The following is an 18,743-nucleotide window of genomic DNA, read 5'->3' as shown; positions in this document are numbered from 1 at the left end:
CTCAGCAGACCCTTCAAAAGCATCTGGGCCCCTCCGTCCTGGCCTCACCCTCTCGCCTGGACTAGCCGCTGGTCTTGGGGTCTCCAGTTTCCCACCTCGATCTGTTCTTCACAGTGCCACTGGTGGGATCTTTCTAGAACGCAATCCTGAGAACCTTCAGAAGCTCAGCCTACCACACAGAGAGGCCTTTCAGGCTGGGACCAGCCCAGCTTCCCAACTTTACACCAAACTACTCACTGTTTTCACCTGATTCCAAGAGTTAGAATAAAGGGGCATGTGCTGGCGTGTAGTTGGACGTGTAGACTTCCTCTCGCACACCTCTTCTGGCTCTGGGCTCTCTGCCAACTCCAGCATCTCCGCAGGCCTTGTACAATGGTTAGACGTACAGACTCCAGAGATAAAGGGGCCTGGACCTGAGCCCTGCCTCTCCCCACCCAGCTGCGTGTTCTTTGGGCAAATAACTCTACCTCTGTGACTCTCAGTATGTCCATCTATAAAATGGACATAGTAATTCCTGCCTGGTGGTGTTAGTGTGAGGATTCTATGAGATGGTGCGCACAAAAAACTCAGCCCCGTGCCTGGGACGTGGGAAAGGCTCCGAAGACGCTACCTTGTCTACAAGGTGCTGCATCCGGGGCTGAGCAGCTTGCCCATGGACGTGACCACAGGCCCCATCTAGTCCAACCTCCATCCATACCCTGAGATTGGAAATGACGTTCCCAAGGTCTTGCAGCGCATTGGTGTCAGAGAAGGGTTAGCTGCCTTCTTTGTTTGTAGAGAGGGCACTTGGGAAGGGGTTGGGGTTCATTGCCTCCATGAGAGTTCGTGACACAGAAAATTCTAGAAGGGTGCTATCCCCTGGGCAGGAGAACCAAGATAGACTAAAATCAGTAACACCTGGCATGTCTTGGTGGCGGACAATCCCCAGAACCTTTCTGGCGGGGCCTGCCGCTCCCTCAGGCAAAGGGAGAGCCATCCTTTTCTGGCAGGGGATGCCCTGCTTGGAGGGGATCCTCGGAACCCCTCATCCACCCTAGCCCCAGCCCCAGCCTCACCATGTCTGCCATCCCAGAGGGACGGTGTGGCGCCCAGCACAGCACTCACCAGCCATCTCGCCTCTGGAACCCTCCAACCAGCCTGGTGGGCACCTTAACCAGGAGGGGACATCCTGGCGCGGACACTCAGTTCCCATGTTCCCAGGCCCAGGACCCTTTCAGCAGGTGGCTGAAGGAGCTCTCCCCGCAGCCCTGCCCCCTCACCCCTCCCTGGGAAGCCCACTGATCCCAGCCCTGCTCTCCAGCAATCCCTCACACCCCCGGGAGACTGGGTCACTCGGTCCTTCTCCCACAGAGAAAGAGCAACGCCCTCCACTCCTTGCCTTCTCCCCTTCTGGGCCTGGATGCCCTCTCTGAGACCACAGCCAGCTCGCACATCCCTTCCCCTGCCGGCGGAGGACCCTCTCCCCTTCTGCCATCCCACCCCCGTGGCACCCGCGCCCCTCCTCCCACGTCGCTGCCCTCCCCCCAGCCTCCGAGGGGTGCTGTGGTGAAGCAGGGGCCCATGCCAGGGCCTCTTGGCATTCCTAGCCCGGCCTGCTAAATATACATCCTGAGTCCGGGAAGGAAACACCACAGACCAGTTAACTCTTTCACTTCCAGCAGCCGCTAGAGGGCGGCCACGGAGGGGTGCTGGCAGGCCGGGGGTGGGGGCGGTTCCCAAGGATCTTCTGCCCAAGCTGAACAGGAGGGCAGGAGGGCAAGCCAGCCCCTCTCAGCAGGCCGGAGGGATGGGGTCTTGGGGTCAGGGCTCCGGGGTCGTGGTTGGGGGGGACCTGTGGGAAGAAAAGCAGCTGTGCTCGCACGCCCACCCCCGGCCCCTGCGCAGGAGGAAGGCAGGTCAAATCTCATGGTGGCCTGGGGTGAAGTCAGGCCCTCGCCCACTCAGCTCTCCTTTTACAGAGAAGGGGAGGGAGTGTGGGGCAGGTGGCCCACTTTCCTCTGGGCAGGGGGTGGGAGGGGTCTCCTTTTCAGGCTGCTTGGACAGAGGAGTGAAGGCCTGAGATAGGAGGTGGCGGGCGTCTCGCGCCTGGCCGGCCCGGGATCAGCCTCCACCGTCCCTCCTTCCCTCCGTGGTGGGCGAGCCCCCCCAGCACGGCAGCCCCAGCCTAGGCCTGCCACCCACGCCCCCCCTCCGAGGCCAGCCAGGCTGTCCTAGCTAGGACCGGGGGTCAGCAGGCTGGTGAGGTCAGTGGGGCTGGCAGGGCTGGGGTGGAGACTAAGGTGGGGGTGGCCAAAGGCTCTCCCTCCAGCTCTGTGACCAGAAGGTGGAACTCAGCGGGTTCCAGGGAAGGTTTCAGGCAGGGATGGAACCACCCTGGGTCCCACCTCTGCTCGTGACTCACTGCGGGGTTTGGCAGTCTCTCTCCTTCCTCACCTCCCCGGCCCCTTTCCCTCCATCCTTGTCACGTGGGGCCGCTGCCAAGGCTCAGACTTTCTTGGATGCCCAAGCGGCTGCCATGGCCGGGACCCCCCTGGCCAAGGGGGTGGGGTCAGGGGGAGATGGACTAGGGTGGGGTGAGTGGGACCCCAGAGGCACTGATCGAGGGGCAGGCTCCCCACCACGGGGAAGGCAGTGCCACTGACCGGGATACCAGCGGGAGGGGCTGGCTGGACCCTGCCATGGGTGGGGGAGGAGGCCAATGAAAGGGCCCTTTACACAGTGCCACGCACAGGAAACCATTCCAACCACCAGAATGAGCTGGGAAAACTGCAGTGTCCTGGGGGCCCTCTGCGCTCACCAGCCCCAGCGTGGCAGCTGGCATGGCTTCAGGGTGGAGGGGAGTGACAGTGGGAACAGCGGATCCCTCCTGCCTGGCCACTCCCCAAGCTGGCTGCAGGCCCCAGGGCAAGCACTCTTTCTTTGCAGTATCTTGGATCTTTCTACAAATCTGGCTTGAAGCCTGGCGTGTCGGTTTCCATCCAGCCAGTCCTGCAGCGCCGCCTGCTGTCTGAGCCCATAGCGACAGACAAAAGGAGTGGGTGGGCCCCGAGACCCTCTGAAGGGCTCAAGCTTCACCTTTGGCAAAGGAGCTGGCGTGGGGAAAGGCAAGATCCCCAAGATGACGTGTGAAAAACCGTCCAATCGTCCCTGCTACAACATCTGTCATCTGGCTGGCCAAAGGGCTCAGTGTTTAATTCAGTAAGTCCTGCTTGGGGTAGGGGGCTGGGGGACCGTCTCCAGCCTTGTTGCCGAGAATAGCAGGTTCTCTTAGAAGCTTCTCCCCTTGTCCCCATCTTGCCCACTGCCACTCCCCACCCTGACAGGACAAGGACAGCCGTGGGCCCCTTTGACCCAACCTGTGTGCCCCTTTTTTTGAACAAAAAGATAAAGGGCAAAGAGTGAGCAGTAGAGCCCCTTAATGGGAAAGCTGGAGGGAGCTGGAAGCAAACCAGCAAAGCTGCACCAGGGCTGGGGGACTGAGCACGTGGAGAATGCACGCGGGTGACGCTGGATGTCCAGGCAAGTCTCTGAGCCCCGGCCGGATGGAGACGGTCTGGGGGTGGTGGATGCGACAGAGGGGGACCCTGGAAGCCTGGCCAACAGCACATTTGCCCTCCTGCCCAAGCACAAGGGAGAAGGGGGCCAGCATCCCAATCAGGAGTCGGAACATAAGGAAAACTTTCTGAGCTAAAATGTCCGCTTGATGTGGAGTTGAGACCGGCCGGAGCGGACTCTGCGGATGGACTGGTACAGGAGAGACGGTGAGCCACGCCACGGCCACCCCAGTCTTGCCCTCCTTTGGGACGTCATTGAGAGTTAATAATAAAAACGCACGAAGGCAGCGGCTAGAGCAGCTTTAATGATGCCCCGCATGTCCGTGATCCAGATATCCAGGGGAAGAGCTCTGCGTTTTGTTAAAGGTTACAAAGACATTTAAAAGGAATGTTGCTCAAACCATCTTATCAGGAAACTATGATCGTGCTTTTCAAATCTGGTAAGTCGGGGACCAAAAAGTTGTAAGCGGCGCAAAGCACTGCTGAAGACTCCCATCCCCCAGTCTGCTGCCCCTCCCACCTCCACCCAGTGCACCTGCAAGGTGCTGGGAAGACGGGGAACCAGCCACCCCGCTCTCCACCAGCGGAGGGCCTCGTGCTCAGCGTGTCATTTCTCTGGGCTCCCATTTCCTCCGTCGGAAAAACGGTGACTATACTCGGGACCCAGGGTTGTTTGGAAAAACTGGTGTCGCCTTAGCCTGTGGGTCCGTATGAGGTCCCATTCATGTTAACACCCTGGTTCTGGTGGCTTCATGCCCCCACCTGTGCCAAACCCTCCGTGTCCCCACAGAGCCTCCCCACCCGCTTCTGGAAGCATCTGGTTTCGTCCGTGATCAGAAGCCGCTGCATGCATGGGTCTTATTCCATTGACCCACTGGCCCATCGAGAGGGTCCGGTCACTGGTCTCGCCCCGGCCGCAGTCCAGCCTTCCATGACAATGCTCTTTTTTGGTCCTGGAGGGCTCTCAGAGGTTTCTTCTAAAGGGGGGTAAGGTTGCCCCTCCACGGTGTTCCACTGGGTTCTGCATCAGAAAGGCGCCTTTCTTTCCCGTGCCTCCCTCTGTAGACGGACCGGGCCCCTTTGCCGGCCCGGGAAGCATCGTTCCAGCCTCTAGAGCCTGCTCTTCCCCGAGCTCCCTGGCCTTGCACGCCCCCCTCCTTGGGGGACCCTCCGTGCCCAGAACGAACTCAGGGTCAGCCTGGACACTGCGCTGCCAGCAGTGGTGGTGCTGGGGGTCCCCCTTCCTCTCTCTGAGCTCGAGACCTGATGTGTCCCAGAGTTCAGAGCTCTTCAGAACAGAGAAGGGTGATGTGTGGCCTGTCCCATGCACGAGGTCTCGGTTCCAGCTGCCCAACCGCAGACGTCTGCAGGGAACCACTGCGTCCACACTCCTTGTCCTGCCTCAGGTCAGGTCAGGTTTGGCCACTAAATGGGACCGTGGCAAACTTGGGACAAACATTTTGGTTTTCAGAGCTCTTAAGAACTACGGATAAAGGACGGAGGGCCTGCCTTTTCCCCTTTTGGGTACGGCTGAAAGTCCCCTCCTGGATGCCTCTGTTCTGGGGCGAAGGGGAAAGCCAAATATTTATTTTGCACTGACGATGTGCCCCGTGCATTTCTGGCTCTTTCTGCTGGGCCATGCCACTAAGGGGTTGGGTGCTGGTGGGCCCCGGCAAGGACCGCCCATTGAGGGGGAAAGGTCAGCTCCGCTGGACTGATTGGGAAGCAGAAAGCAGCCGCTAATGTGTTTACCCAAAGCCCAGAGCAGGTGGGAGGTCCATCTGCTAATCTCTCCCAGCTGCCTCTCCCGACTGGCACCATGGCAGAGAGAAGAGAGGGGCCCAGGAGAGGCCGGGAGGGGCCCGAGGCACCTGATCTGCTGGGCCTTCCTCCCCCCCCCGGGTGGAGCAAGAGGCCCTCGTCCAAGTGGAGCAGGCTGGGTGTGCCCTTCCCATCCCGATGAGCACTTCCTGTCTCATCGGGCAGCAACAATGAAAACCTGAGGGCCCTTCTGGGGCCCTGAACCTGTTCTGGCTCCAGGGCAGGGAGTTAAGTGGAATGGAAGCAGGATGATTGAGACTCAAGGGGTGGTGTCGCCCCAGAGCTGGGACATCAAATCTGCTTTCAGATCACCCCTTTTCCCAAGCAGCCATCGTCCCCTTACTCAGCAAAAGCATTGGGTTCTCCCAGCCTCCAAAATACAGGGGATCGTACCCATGGTTTCCTTCCATCCTGGCCTTACCACTGGAAGCCAGAGAAGTGAGAGGTAGGCTCTGGAGGGCTGGGGTGGGGTGGGGGCTGGAAATGATTCTTGTCCATCCGCCCGCCCAACCTTCCATCCATCCATCCACCTGCCTGTCCATCCATCCATCCATCCATCCATCCATCCATCCATCCACCTGTCCATCCATCCACCTACCTGCCTGTCCATCCATCCATCCGCCCGTCCGTTCATCCAGCCACCCACCCATCCATCCATCCATCTGCCCGTCCATCCATCCATCCACCTGTCCATCTTGCCTTTCATTCATTCATTCAGCCCCCATTGATCTGGCCTTCGTAACATGCCAGGTGAAATGTCCCTCATGAAGCAACGTCCAGAGCAGCTGACACTGTTAGCCTATGCCTGGAAGAGCCCTCTCCTTGTGCCAGGAAGTGGAAATTGTTGGTGCAGCTAATCTGAGAGTTGGATAAATTGGACACCCCTGCACCTGGGGAGCCGCCCCTACAGGAAGGAGCCTTCCCTGCCCCGCCCTTAGGTGGCAAAGTAGGGTGTTGATAAAGTTTTACGAGGACACCACAAGGGCAGCAGTAGCTCTGACCCTGCTGGGCCCTGCCTCTATGGTCCTGCCCCTTTGGGAAGTCCTGGGGGCTTTAAGGCAGGGCCCACCATCAGGCCCTCTGGCCGTGACCCCAGCGTGCAGGACAGGTGGGCGTCATGGAATACCTCTCGGACGGTGGCCCTGAAAGTCTTGCTGACAAAGCAGTAGAGGCCAAAGTTGACCGCGGTGTTGAGCATGGCCGCCATGTTGGCCACGTCCAAGGCCAGGTGGACCCTCCAGTCCCGGTGGACGGGGGCCACATACAGGTGGTAGAGCATGACGAAGATCCGGGGAGCCCAAAGGAGGGCGAAGAGTGTGGTGATGCCCAGGAGGATGGCTGTGCTCTTGCCCACCCGGGGCCGCTGCCCACTCGGGCTTCGCCTCCGTAGCCGACAGATGATGGCCGAGTTGGTGATCAGAAAGACGCCACAAGGGATAAAATAGACCGTGAGGCAGTGAGCCCACTTGAGGACCTCATCCAGCATGCTGGGGGGGTCCGCGTCCCTCCACACGTCCAGCCACCAGTAGAAGGGGATGCCGGTCAGCACAGAGACACTGAGGACAGTGGCGATGGACCGGCGGGTCCGGCCTGGGGACGACGTGGCCCGGTGCTGCAGGGGATGGCACAGGGCGCTGTAGCGGTCCACGGTGAGCAGGACAGCAGTCCAGACTGAGGCATGATTGGCGGCGAATTCCAGGATGTTAGCAGAGCGCACCACAGCCCGGGGCACCTGCCGGGCCAGCACCGCCCCCTGCAGGAGGAAACCCACGAACACGATGACCACCTGGGTGACGATATCTGAGGCCGTGAGTGCCAGAAGGTAATAGTAGGAGGGCTTCCTGGTCCTGGTGGCCAGCCGGGCCAAGGCCACTGTGGTCAGGAGGTTGACTGATGGCGACAGAGGTCACAGAGGGCAGAGGGCAGAGGGGTTAGAAGGGCTGCTTAGACTATGTTTCCAAGGGGTTATCCTCGTCTTTCTCCTCTCCCTGGCTTCTCTTTTCCTCTTCCTAGATCCTTAAAGCTCACTTTATCAGGGAGGCTAACCAGGTCAGCCGTGCCCTGTCCATCGAACCACCACAGGCCGTGGTCTTCACTTGGGGGCAAGGTGGGTAATTCCCCAAGGCTGAGACCATCTGTCCTTTCCCGACTCCACTTCCCAACCTGTCCCCTAGCTCTGCTGCTCTCGGAAGCAGTAGACGGTAGGGGAAGATTTCAACCAAGCTGAGGGCAGTCCTACATGGACTTAGCCTAGCACAGGGCCCACTGCAGGGGGTGGGGAGGTGGCGCGGAGAGGGCTGTCCCTTCTGGTGACACCTTGGCTTTAGCCAGGAGCACCCCACATCCTGGCCCCTCACTTTTACTCCCCACTAGGCTTGGTTCCCCAATGACCCAGATCGGTCTATAAAGTCAAAGGGTGTCTTAGAGTCTAAGGTTCTGGGTCGCAGGGTTCAGCACAGAGGATGGACACCCATTGAAGGTGGACCCCATTTCTGCCCACCCCCAATGCTTCCCACTCACCAGGCAGCCCGAGGCCCAGCAAGGCGCTGTAGTAGATGACAGGGATGATACCAGCCACACAAGGGGACTGATCCGGGATTTCTGGCCAATGGCCTTCCAGCTCCTGGCTTGGCCCACTGCCATTGACTGTGGGCAACGGGGTCGCTCGTGGTGGGCCAGCTAGGGAGAGTGGAAGGGTCGGGTTAGAGCATTAGGTCTCTCTCCAGCCTGCCCCTGCCCCCGAGATCTTTATTCCCCCCATTCTCTGCATGTCCCCTGGTCAGGCCCAGCAAACGGCCATCTCTATGGCCAGGTCCAGCCCACCCCGTCCCTCAGGGACCTGACTCCCCCATTAAAGGGAAGAAGTCCTCTGTGGCATTTCTTGCTGCCACAGCACTATTTCTCCATTGTGTTTCTCGAGGCGCATCTTCTGCCTGGAAGTCAGGGCCCTGAGACAGGCCGGACGGCACAGTCAGGGAGGCGGGGGTCCTCCGTCTGAGCTGGGGTCCAGAGTGGGGCTTGGGCAGCCGTGTTTTTAGTGAGCAGCCTGGGTGATTCTCACCCACGGTGACTCACAGCAGCCACTCGGCTCTACTCAGCAGCCGCCCCCTCTCGAAGGAGTGACATTACAGGGTTTCCTGCCCTTCTTCCCTAAAGAGCAGCCCTCTTTGTCGGCGAGCACTACCAGAGCTGGGATGACCCTGGTGCTCAGGTGGGGAAACTGAGTCTAGAGGAGTCAGGTGACCACATAGCCTGGTCCTTGCTCCATTCAGCCTACACTTCAGGTCTCTAGGTTTCATAGTCCAGGTTTAGATTTCCTGGGGAAGGCCCCCTTCCGCCGCACCAGTCATCCCTGCCCTCCCCCCTCCCCCGCTGTTGTACCCCCTCCCCCACCCCAGCTGAACCTAGTTTCCCCGCCCACCGCTCCCTAGTGATCCGTTTCAAGCTTCTGGATCCCCCATCTGTCCCTCACCTGCCTGCCACTGTCCTCTCCCCTCCCACCTCGTTCTGGATACTTCACCTGCCTCCTGCCCCTCAAGCGTCATGCTCCTGGGTCCTGAGTCCTAGGTCACCTCGCGGCTTTTCCGGGGGGTCCCCGCAGCTCCCTCCCAGCATCGCCAGCTCTCCAAGGGGTGGTTTGCCCTACGATTCTTCCTGCAGCACTGAGACTGGGCTGGTCAGTGCAGAGAGGTGGGGTGGCGGGAGGAGGGAGGAGGAGGAAGGAAAGGGTGGGGCCGAGCTCCGGGGAGTGAGCCTCCACCGTGGATTGGGCCTGGAGCAAAGCAGGATCCCAGAGGGTGCACAGGCAGGGGTCAGGCTGAGAGGGAGGCCTTGAGGAAGGGGCTGGACTGGGGCTCTGGAGAAGCCGCCTCATGTTCCAGGGCACTCTGGGGACTGGCCTGGGTTCGGCCACGGCATTGACATCCTGAGGGTGAGGACTTCCGGAGAAGGCAGAAGGATCCCATCCGTGGCATCAAAAGAGAGGAGGGCATGGGGGAGGAGGGGGGACCAGTGCAGAGCAGGGGTGAGGCCGCCATGGGCAGGGCCCAGATCTGGAGAGAGGCCCCATAGGCTAGGCCTGAAGGAGTCAGCTCTGTAGCCGCAGCAGGCAGTGGGACGAGGAAGAGGCTCCCTGGGGGCTTTGGGCCTGGAAGGGTGGCTTGAAGCCCTTGCAGTGGTGGCAGCGACCTCTGGGAGAAGCCTGGCCGGGCTACCAGCAGCTCCGGGAGTCTAAGACCCAGTGGCCCCCACGAGCGGTTGTTTTCTTAGCCTTGGTGGAACGGACCATCCCCCCAGGAATATTAGTCACCGGCAAGTAAACAGCAGCAGGTGCAGGGAGCGCTCTGGAGAGGCTGGAATCTGTGCCCACTCGCTTCCCCCACTCCCTCGGGGAGGTGACCCGTGTAGCCCACAGTGGGCACCCGGGACAAATGTGTGGCCTGACTCCGGAGGACATCTGAGGTCCAGTCTGGAATCACTTCCCGTGCCCATCTCTGGGAATGGAGTAGGCTGGCCTCTGGGCTCGCTCAGATAGAGCCCACCTCTGGGGCTGGGGCTACCTGGACCCTCACCTGCGTCCCCCTCTGCACACCCACCCTGGGCTAGCACAGAGGACTTGCTGCCCCCTGGTGGCCGTGTTCTGACCCTACAGGCCCCCAGAGAGCACAGACTTTGGCTAGGTCCTCAGTCAGGGTGGCTGGGCAAGCCCAGAACAGCTATGACCCACTCTGATCCCCAGGTCCTGTCCGGGACCCCAGCCCCAGAGAATGCAAGAAGCACAAATAATTCCTCGGGCCACCACCTCGAGGCCATGGGTCAAGGAGGAGCCTCTCACAGTCAAGTTGAAAAGACCAAGGGTGTATGCGGAGCTCTGGCAACATTTCCTGAGCGCTTACTCTAGCTCCTACACTTGTCACCCCCCAAGCTAACTCTGGTGACCTCTATCTATTTCACACAAGAGGGGACGGAGGCTCAGAGAAGTTCAGCAACTAGGCTTAGGGGCCGCCGAGCCACCATGTGGCGGTGGGAATGTGAACTCAGGTGTGTGTGTCACCCCCCCCCCACCCCCCGTCTGGAGCAGTTCACTTGTCCTGGCCTCCTGCAACCTTCCCTGGGAGAACAGGCACGCAGGCAGGAAGCTCGGGCTTTAGAGAAGATGGGGATGTGGGTCAGACAGAGCATTCGGGGAGAAGTACTGCTGTCGGTAGTGGGAGGGGGTTGGGGGGGATGGGGAATATCACAGTAGAGGGTGTTGGGGAGGAGAGTAGATCTGCCACTATGACGACACAGCCTGGCTTCCTGGAAGCTTCCAGTAGCCTGTGACTTACTTCAGGGAATTTATTAGGGAAAGATTCCTTCTGGTTTATTATTAGTGTGTCCCGCTGAGTACACAGGCCAGGAACCTAAACTCAGGATCCCCTGTTCCCCAATCAAAGCATCTGAGGGCACTTCCCTAGCTCCGGAAGGGAGATGTTACAGGTCTAAGGCAGTCCACACTCTAGGTAGGGCGGGTCTGGGGGCCCACCACTCTGGGGCGCGTACTACCCCCCATCCAGCGTCTCATCATCCATTCTTATAGATACAGAAAACTTTCACCTTGTCCCAAGTTTGCCAGAATTTTCAGTGGCTTTTACAGTACTAGAGATTCCTTGCCCACTGGGGATCTTATCTGTCTGAAATAGCTTCCCATGTAGGGACCCAGTGTAGAGTCATGGGAAGAAAAGTCAAGCAGAAAAGTGGCATTTGAATCTCGGCTGCCGTGAGATCTCAAACGAGTCACTTAGGTTATAAACACTCTTTGTCTCAGGCAGGAAGCAGCACTCCTTTCTGGGAACTGTTGTAGCTTGGGAGCTCATCAGACTTGCTCTCAAGGAATGATGGAGCTTCCAGGTCCACAGGGCAAAATCAAACAGAGTTCTCAGATCCTCTGTCTCGACGGCTGGGCGGGGCCAATTCCCTCCTCTCTCTCTCCTGCTCCAAGATTCTCACACACGACACACATGCACACACACGCACACACACACAAGCACGCAGGCACACACGCCAACAACTCTCAGACTAAGACACCAAGAACGTGGGATGCCTGGGTGGCTCAGTCAGTCAAGCTGCTGCCTTTGGCTCAGGTCATGATCCCAGCATCCTGGGATCGAGTCCCGCATTGGGCTCCTTGCTCAGTGGGGAGCCTGCTTCTCTCTCTGCCTCTGCCTGCCACTCTGCCTGCTTGTGCTCTCTCTCTCTCTCTGACAAATAAATAAATAAATAAAATCTTTAAAAAAAAAAGGAAACCAAGAACAGAGAATGCCTATTTCTGGAAAGTCAATTTCGAAATCGTTAGAGGAGGTTCAGGGACAACAAAGTTCACAATCGTAGGAGGTGGGGCCCCTCAGAGATTGGGGGGGTCAGAGGTGACCCTTCTGAGTCTTCTTGGTATTGTGGGGGCTCCCGATCCCTGCATCCTGGGAGTGCGTACGTGACAATCACCCAGTGTGCTTAGAAAATACAGGTGTCCCCGCCTCTAAGTAGAGAAGAGTTCATGGGAGAGTCCAGCACAGGTGGACTACACCTTCTGGAAAGGCAGATGCAGCCCCAAGGAGGCTGGACTCAAGAAGAGTTTACCGAAAGCTGGCTTTCTGGGTAGTGGGTTCTTGTACCAGCGTCTCCTTATCATCAGATAATGCTCCTCCTGAAAAACATTGCACTTGCGAACAGGGGAGCTCTTGGGGGCCCGGAGCCCCATCACACTGAGGCTCTGTCTTGCTGGGCCGGGCTGGGGAGGTGGTACAGTCCATGGGAAGGGCAGGCAGGCAGCCAAGGGATGGTGGATCTGGACGAGGGGAGCCAGGCGTGAAGGTCAGGGCAGCCGGGAGGGGTTTCCGCTGGGCTGGAGAATTCCATCTCTGCCAACCCGGATGAGGCAGGTGCCAGACCCAGTTCTTGCTCTCTCTGCAGCTCTGGAGTGGGGGTGGAGCGGTCGGTGTCTCTGTGTCAGCCGGGAGCAGAAATCAATGCATGGAGCTGGTGTCTGGGACACAGAGAGCGTGGGAGGGCAGGCTCCATCCCGTCAAGGACCCCGCCTGCCTCCGGGGAAACTGAGCTGGATCTCTCGGTCCATTGGTCCATCCATGGAGCTTAAAGGAGTCCGTCCCAGGAAGAGCTGGGCCAGGCCCCACTTGCTCCCCCAAAAGGTGAGGCCTCATCAGAGCACGCGGACCCACCCACTCCCCCTAGACCCCGCCCTCCTCTCTCTATTCCTTTGGATTTAGAAGAGCACTCCTCTGCACGGACCTAACCAAGACCGTGACCTAGCTGTCTGCCTCGATTTCTCCCACGGTTGGGGTGGGATGCCAGCTCTGCTGTTCGTCTCCCTGAGACTCTGGGAAGGGAAACATTACATCTGGAAGTTAGAAGCTGGTAAAAGAAGCCTTCTGAGAGGTATGCCTAGAGACGGAGGCCCTGGGAAAAGCGAGTTGAAGAAAGTGACAGGGAAGCCAGGCGCCCACCTCAGCATCTTTAGTCCCCGAGCCCAGATTTGTGCCAGTTGGGCAGGGCGGGTGGGCTGTCTGCTGCGGGCCGGCCTCTTGCAAGGGGGCCAGCCCTGCTCTGGGCAGAGGGCCTCACATGCAAAGGGGCATGGCGCAGTGGATCCCTGCTCTGGGCTCAGCCCTGCCATCTTGGTTCACCTTGATCCTGAGGGATGATGGTCACAGTCCCCAGGGGACCACTCTAAAGGCCCATCACCCTCCCGAGCAGGCTAGGAACAGGCTTTGACAAGGAACACAAAAGTGACGCGGTGATCTCATGAGCCCCTATTCAAGACCCTCGCCCTGCTCTCTGCAGAGCTAACCCAGCCCAAAAATGCAAGAAGGGGAGGGATGGGGGCCTGAGCCGCTGTTTCCCTCTCCTCTTCCAGGCCCTTCCTCTGCAGCCTGCTCGCCATGGTGCTTTAGCCAAGATGCTGCCAAGAAAACTTTGTGCCAGGACGGAGACCGGGCCTGGGGGTTGGGGAGGGGACTGGGGACCCTCTGGGCTAGCAGCTGCCAGAGGTCCTGGAGCCCCCAGCCTGCCCTGTGGAGAGCCTAAAGCCTCCCAGGAGAGAAATGACTCGCTCTGCTGGGTGGTGGAAGACGTGGGGGAGGGTGCCGGATCTGTCCCCCTTGGGGGCCCATGGCAGCACAATAGCCCCAGGCTGCCGCTCTCTGGCTTAAGTGGTTGCCTGGGCAACAGCTGGGGCCAGTTTCCACCAATCCTCAGCAGAGACTGGGTGGGGGGAGGGAAGCTGGTCAGGAAGGGGGGTGCCATCCCCTTGTGCTGAACCCTATATAAGGAGGAGGGTTGTGAACACCAGTGGTCTGGGCTTCACTGTCTTTCCAAGGAGCTCAGGGGCGGGGCACAAAGATGCTTCGCCTGCGCTCTGCCAAGCCTGGGTCCTGGGCCAGCTTCTGGGCCATCCTGACCTTGGTGGGTCTGGCCACTCGAGCAGGTGAGTGGGCAGTGGGTGGTGGTGGGGAGGGCCGGGAAGAGAGGCAGGGCCCTTCGGCCCTAGCTACACCAGGCCGGGAGGGGGCGGTGTCCAGCTCCACGCCTGCCTCCGAGGGAAGAAGGGCTGGGAGGCAGGCCTGGCTCTTGCACACAAGAAGACCTTTCTAGCGTCCATTGTCCCGGACAGCAGACAGCGGGGCCCAGGCGGCCAGGAGGAATGCGGTCAAGTGACAGCTGGGGGAGGCGGAGCTGGGAAATTAGCAGCCCACCCACCTCCGACCTTCCCCATCTCCCTCCGTCTCCCTGTCTCTTACACACGGATGCTCTGCTCTTCCACATGGGCGTGTGTGCATGCATGCGCGTGTGTGTTGGGACAGGTGCTCACGGGCTGCTGTCACCCACCTTATCTCCCTCGGAGGCTCCTCACACTGTTCTCTGGGGAAGCTGCTGGCAGCCTTTTCTCTCCCCGAGTTTTCTGTAACGGAGCGCATGTCCCCATCTGACCCTCACGGCATCCCTGGAAACACAACAGAAGGGCCCAGTCTCAACACACGGGGCCCTGGGAGGCCCCCTCCAGCACCAGCTCACCCTCGGTGTTTTCTCTGGCCCCCCACGCGCCCCCTGCTGCCAGTGGACTTCAGTCTCAGAGGTCAGGACCCAGGAGGGCAGCTGGGCCTGGAAGCAGCTTCCCCTCCTGCCTAGGCCTCCTTTCCCCCTCTGCCTCGCCCCCCCAACTCAGTGCTCTGCACCTCCCCCCCCCCCCCCCCCCGGCCTTCTCAGTGACCCAGCACCGCCAACTCATCCTTTTCAAGGGCCTGTACAGGGCTGGCTCTTGTCCTCTGGCTGGCTCCTTCCTGTCACTTTCTCAGGGAGCCATCCCTGATTTCTGCCCCTCAAGTAGCCCTGTCCTATCACATCCCTTATTCATCATGATCCCAAACTAGGGTGCTTATCTGTGCACTTGATGCCCATCAAAGGAGCTGGTGGGTGCTTGTCTCGGGAGATGAGAGGAATGGGGGCCACAGTCCTCGCCTGGTGCTCCGGCGTCATGGACACCGGTTCTGGGCATTCTGTCCCACACTGCTTCACGGTCTCTTCTCGCCAGGAAGCTACTCCCCGTGCAAGAGCATCCTCTCGGGGGGCTGCTTAGGGTCAGGCTGACAAGCTTCCCCACGTGGGAAGAGCTTTTGCACACATGCACGCCTCCCCAGGCCCCACGGGCACAGACAGGCAGGCACGCAGCCTCCCCGGGCCCGCGCCCGAGTATGCGCATCTCTTGCTGGTCCCTCCGCACCCCTGGCTGGCACCCCCGATCCAGGGCCTTCCTCAGCCGGGCCGTGTCCCTTCCCGCCGCAGCTCAGAGAGCCGACGTGGGCGGCGAGTCCACAGGCACCTCCATCAACCACTCCCAGATGCTCCTCCAGCGCCTGCAGGAGCTGCTGCGGCAGGGCAACGCCAGCGACGTGGTCCTGCGGGTGCAGGCGGCGGGCACCGATGAGGTCCGGGTCTTCCACACGCACCGCCTGCTGCTGGGCCTGCACAGCGAGCTGTTCCGGGAGCTGCTGAGCAACCAGAGTGAGCTGGTGCTCCAGGAGCCCCGGGACTGTGCCGCCGTCTTCGACAAGTTCATCAGGTGGGCAGGGGTGCAGGGGAGTCTTCCTCCCTTTCTGAGGCCCTGGTTTCTCCGCTCACATCATGTCCATCCCCCCCGACCGCATCAGGATGACGGACCCACGACCTTACAACCATCCCTCGTCCCGCTGCCTTCTCCTGAGACGCAGCGGGACTCCCTGCCCTCGCCTGCAAGCCCTGGGGCCTCTGATGCATTCAGAGCTGTTTCCAAACCTGGGCTTAAGCGCTTTTCAAAAATGCAGATTCCCGGACCCCGTTCTGCATCATTGGCATCGGGTCTGGGGTTGGGCCCGGCAGTGACTTGGTTTTTTAATTAGTTAATGATTAATTTTTTATTTTAATGCCTCCATGTGGCTTTCGTGTCTGGCCAGGTTTCTGAACCTCAGGGCCGGCTGGGGGTAAGGCAGCTCTCTCTCATCCCCTGCTCCCAGCCAGTGGGTGGGCTGCACAGGGGGCACATTCACACTATCGTCAGAGAAAGGAGCCCTGTTTTGATGGTTTATTCATTTATTAAATATTTTTATGTATTTATTTGAGAGGGAGGGAGCAGAGCAGGAGGGAGGGGCAGAGAGAGAAGCAGGATGCCCGCTGAGCAGGGAGCCGGGCATGGGCTCCATCCCCAGACCCTGGGATTGTGACCTGAACCCCAGGCAGACGCTTAACTGGCTGAGCCACCCAGGTGCCCATGTTTCAATGGTATAGACGAGATGGCTTCAGAATACCAGGCAGTAGGAAGAGGGTTAACACAGAAGGGCACAGGGTCTTCTCCCCACTAGTCAGATCTATGGAAGCAACCTTCCTTCAACCCCAAGGGGTGCCTCTGCTGACATCAGATTGGTTAGAATTTAGTCACATGGCCATGCCCACTCTAAGAGAGGCTGAGAACCATCTCTTATTGCCAGAGGCAAATAGTGGGGCTAAAATGCTGGGGAAAGGGGAGACGTGGGTGTTGGTGCCGCTATGGGCCGCTCTTGGCATACCCCCAGGGAGCGTGTGCCTGTGGCGGCCTGGCAGGAAGCGTGAGCGCCGGGATGGGAGCAGATGGGGATGGGCAGTGAGTGAGCAAAACCCACACGGACAAGATCCAGTGAGAAAGCTGAGCTGGCGAAAGAGGAGGACGTGGAGTGAATTCCCCTGTGTCGATGGCCTGCTTCGTGGCGGGATCAGTTCATTCTCCCCCACCTGTCACAGTGACCCTGTTACCCCCTTTCCCAGATGATTAGCATAAGCTTTGGTGAAGTTAAACAACTTGCCCACTTGAAAGTAGGCTACGGATCTGAGCCTGGGTTGTAAAGCCCACGAGGGCAGGAGCCTCCTTTGTCTGGCAGCCCAAAGCTCGGATCCTAGTAGATGCTCAGTAACATGCTGTTTCCAGTCCCTACGAGAAACGGTCCCTGAGACGAAGACCAGAAGCCTCAGGGCCCACTGCTCCGCATGCATCCCTGACCACAGTGCTCTCCACCCAAGGCCTGGTCCCTTCTGGGTTGTGTGTGTGTGTTGGGGTGGGGGGATGGCACAGCTGACCCTGCCCCATCTCTGCGCGCCCCTCCCGCAGGTACCTCTACTGCGGAGAGCTGACGGTGCTGCTGGCCCAGGCCATTCCCCTGCACAGGCTGGCCACCAAGTACGGCGTGGCCTCCCTGCAGCGCGGCGTGGCCGACTACATGCGCGCGCACCTGGCGGGCGGCGCGGGCCCAGCGGTGGGCTGGTACCACTATGCGGTGAGCACCGGGGATGAGGCCCTGCGCCAGAGCTGCCTCCAGTTCCTGGCCTGGAACCTGTCAGCGGTGGCCGCGAGCGCCGAGTGGGGCGCCGTGAGTCCCGAGCTCCTGGCGCAGCTCCTGCCGCGCTCGGACCTGGTGCTGCAGGACGAGCTGGAGCTGTTCCACGCGCTCGAGGCGTGGCTGGGGCGCACCCGGCCGTCCTCCGCCGTGGCCGAGCGCGCGCTGCGGGCCATCCGCTACCCCATGATCCCCCCGGCGCAGCTGTTCCAGCTCCAGGCCCGCTCGGCCGCCTTGGCGCGCCACGGCGAGGCGGTGGCCGACCTGCTGCTGCAGGCCTACCAGTTCCACGCCGCCTCGCCGCTGCACTTCGCCAAATTCTTCGACGTCAACGGCAGCGCCTTCCTTCCCCGCAACTACCTCGCGCCCGCCTGGGGCGCCCCGTGGATCATCAACAACCCGGCCCGCGACGACCGCAGCACCAGCTTCCAGACGCAGCTGGGCCCCAGCGGCCACGACGCGGGTCGCCGGGTCACGTGGAACGTGCTCTTCTCCCCGCGCTGGCTGCCCGTCAGCCTGCGGCCCGTCTACGCGGACACGGCGGGCACCGCGCTGCCCGCCGCGCGCCCGGAAGACGGACGGCCGCGCCTGGTGGTCACGCCGGCCAGCAGCGGTGGCGACGCGGCTGGCGTGAGCTTCCAGAAGACGGTGCTGGTAGGGGCGCGGCAGCACGGCCGCCTGCTGGTCCGCCACGCCTACAGCTTCCACCAGAGCAGCGAGGAGGCGGGCGACTTCCTGGCGCAGGCGGACCTGCAGCGGCGCAACTCCGAGTACCTGGTGGAGAACGCCCTGCACCTGCACCTCATCGTCAAGCCCGTCTACCACACCCTCATCCGGACCCCCAAGTAGCCAAGCGGGCGGGGCGGGGACCCTGCCGGAGTGGGAAACAGAGACCTGGCATTGGTGCCTCTGCCCCGGGGTCTGGGGTGTGTGTGTGTGTATGAGTGAGATGAATGGACATTCGACCCTGGCCCCTCCTGGGTGGCCAGATGCTGGTGGTCTTGGAGCTGGGGTGGAGGCCAGGGGAGGGGTGGTCGAGCAGGTGCCTGGTTTCAGGAGCTGGTTTCGCAGCTGTCTTGAAGGCAGCGCTCTTGGAATAAAGCGATGCTCAGAGAGCGGAGGGGATGATTGAACCACCCAGCTCCCAGGTTAAAACAGCCCCAGGAGGGTCCCACAGGTGTGGGGGGTACCTTATCTTTCATTAGCTTTTCCCGAGGGTCCCCCCCCACATGGAACAGGGCAGGTAAGAGCAACCTAATGGGAAAACTGGAGGACCCCAGGACCCCTTGCCAGAGTTTTCCCTACCTTGAAGCCAAGAGGCTTACTTAGCTGGGCAGTTTCTGAGCCCTGACTTCCAGAGGGGACCACCGTCCCACCCCCATTCGGGTAATTAGGCTTTCTATGGTTTGAGCCTCCCGAGGCCTCTGAGCTCTCAGGGGAGGGAGCCGAGGCAGGTGTGAAGGCTGGTGGGACAGGG

At 60.4% G+C, this 18,743-nt stretch overlaps 2 protein-coding genes across 4 annotated transcripts; one reads left to right on the top strand and one right to left on the bottom strand.

The window, feature by feature from the left end:
• Window positions 1–6,022: 6,022 nt before the first annotated feature.
• GPR142 (G protein-coupled receptor 142) lies at window positions 6,023–14,447 on the bottom strand. 3 transcript variants are annotated; one of them, XM_032319558.1, is made up of 3 exons: window positions 14,256–14,447; window positions 7,896–8,054; window positions 6,023–7,128 (listed from the first exon to the last, which is right to left on the bottom strand). In XM_032319558.1, the coding sequence occupies exons 2-3, from the start codon at window positions 8,016–8,018 to the stop codon at window positions 6,394–6,396; spliced, it is 858 nt and encodes a 285-aa protein (XP_032175449.1). In that variant the 5' UTR covers window positions 8,019–8,054; window positions 14,256–14,447; the 3' UTR covers window positions 6,023–6,393. The 3 variants fall into 3 exon arrangements, with proteins under 3 accessions (XP_032175449.1, XP_032175447.1, XP_032175448.1); XM_032319556.1 differs by lacking the exon at window positions 14,256–14,447 and adding an exon at window positions 8,896–9,023 and having other exon boundaries at window positions 6,023–7,265; XM_032319557.1 differs by lacking the exon at window positions 14,256–14,447 and adding an exon at window positions 8,896–9,023.
• On the top strand, window positions 13,652–18,447 carry BTBD17 (BTB domain containing 17). The gene is made up of 3 exons (XM_032319538.1): window positions 13,652–13,854; window positions 15,210–15,486; window positions 17,041–18,447. The coding sequence occupies exons 1-3, from the start codon at window positions 13,770–13,772 to the stop codon at window positions 18,113–18,115; spliced, it is 1,437 nt and encodes a 478-aa protein (XP_032175429.1). The 5' UTR covers window positions 13,652–13,769; the 3' UTR covers window positions 18,116–18,447.
• The last annotated feature ends 296 nt before the right edge of the window (window positions 18,448–18,743 follow it).

The sequence above is a fragment of the Mustela erminea genome, chromosome 18, assembly GCF_009829155.1.
Source record: "Mustela erminea isolate mMusErm1 chromosome 18, mMusErm1.Pri, whole genome shotgun sequence".
Lineage (NCBI taxonomy): Eukaryota > Metazoa > Chordata > Mammalia > Carnivora > Mustelidae > Mustela > Mustela erminea.
Note: the sequence above shows the minus strand (reverse complement) of the source record. Positions and strands in the feature narration are given on the sequence as shown.

Excerpts from the sequence above, each read along its gene's own strand:
- GPR142 (XM_032319556.1), bottom strand. The coding sequence starts at position 8,920 with ATGACGCTTGAGGGGCAGGAGGCAG. Across the intron at positions 8,055-8,895 it reads GCTTGAGGGGCAGGAGGCAG|CTGGCCCACCACGAGCGACC; the intron begins GTGAAGTATCCA and ends CACTCTCCCTAG. Across the intron at positions 7,266-7,895 it reads GCTGGGCCTCGGGCTGCCTG|TCAACCTCCTGACCACAGTG; the intron begins GTGAGTGGGAAG and ends TGTCGCCATCAG.
- BTBD17 (XM_032319538.1), top strand. The coding sequence starts at position 13,770 with ATGCTTCGCCTGCGCTCTGCCAAGCCTGGGTCCTGGGCCAGCTTCTGG. Across the intron at positions 13,855-15,209 it reads GGGTCTGGCCACTCGAGCAG|CTCAGAGAGCCGACGTGGGC; the intron begins GTGAGTGGGCAG and ends TTCCCGCCGCAG. Across the intron at positions 15,487-17,040 it reads GTCTTCGACAAGTTCATCAG|GTACCTCTACTGCGGAGAGC; the intron begins GTGGGCAGGGGT and ends CCCCTCCCGCAG.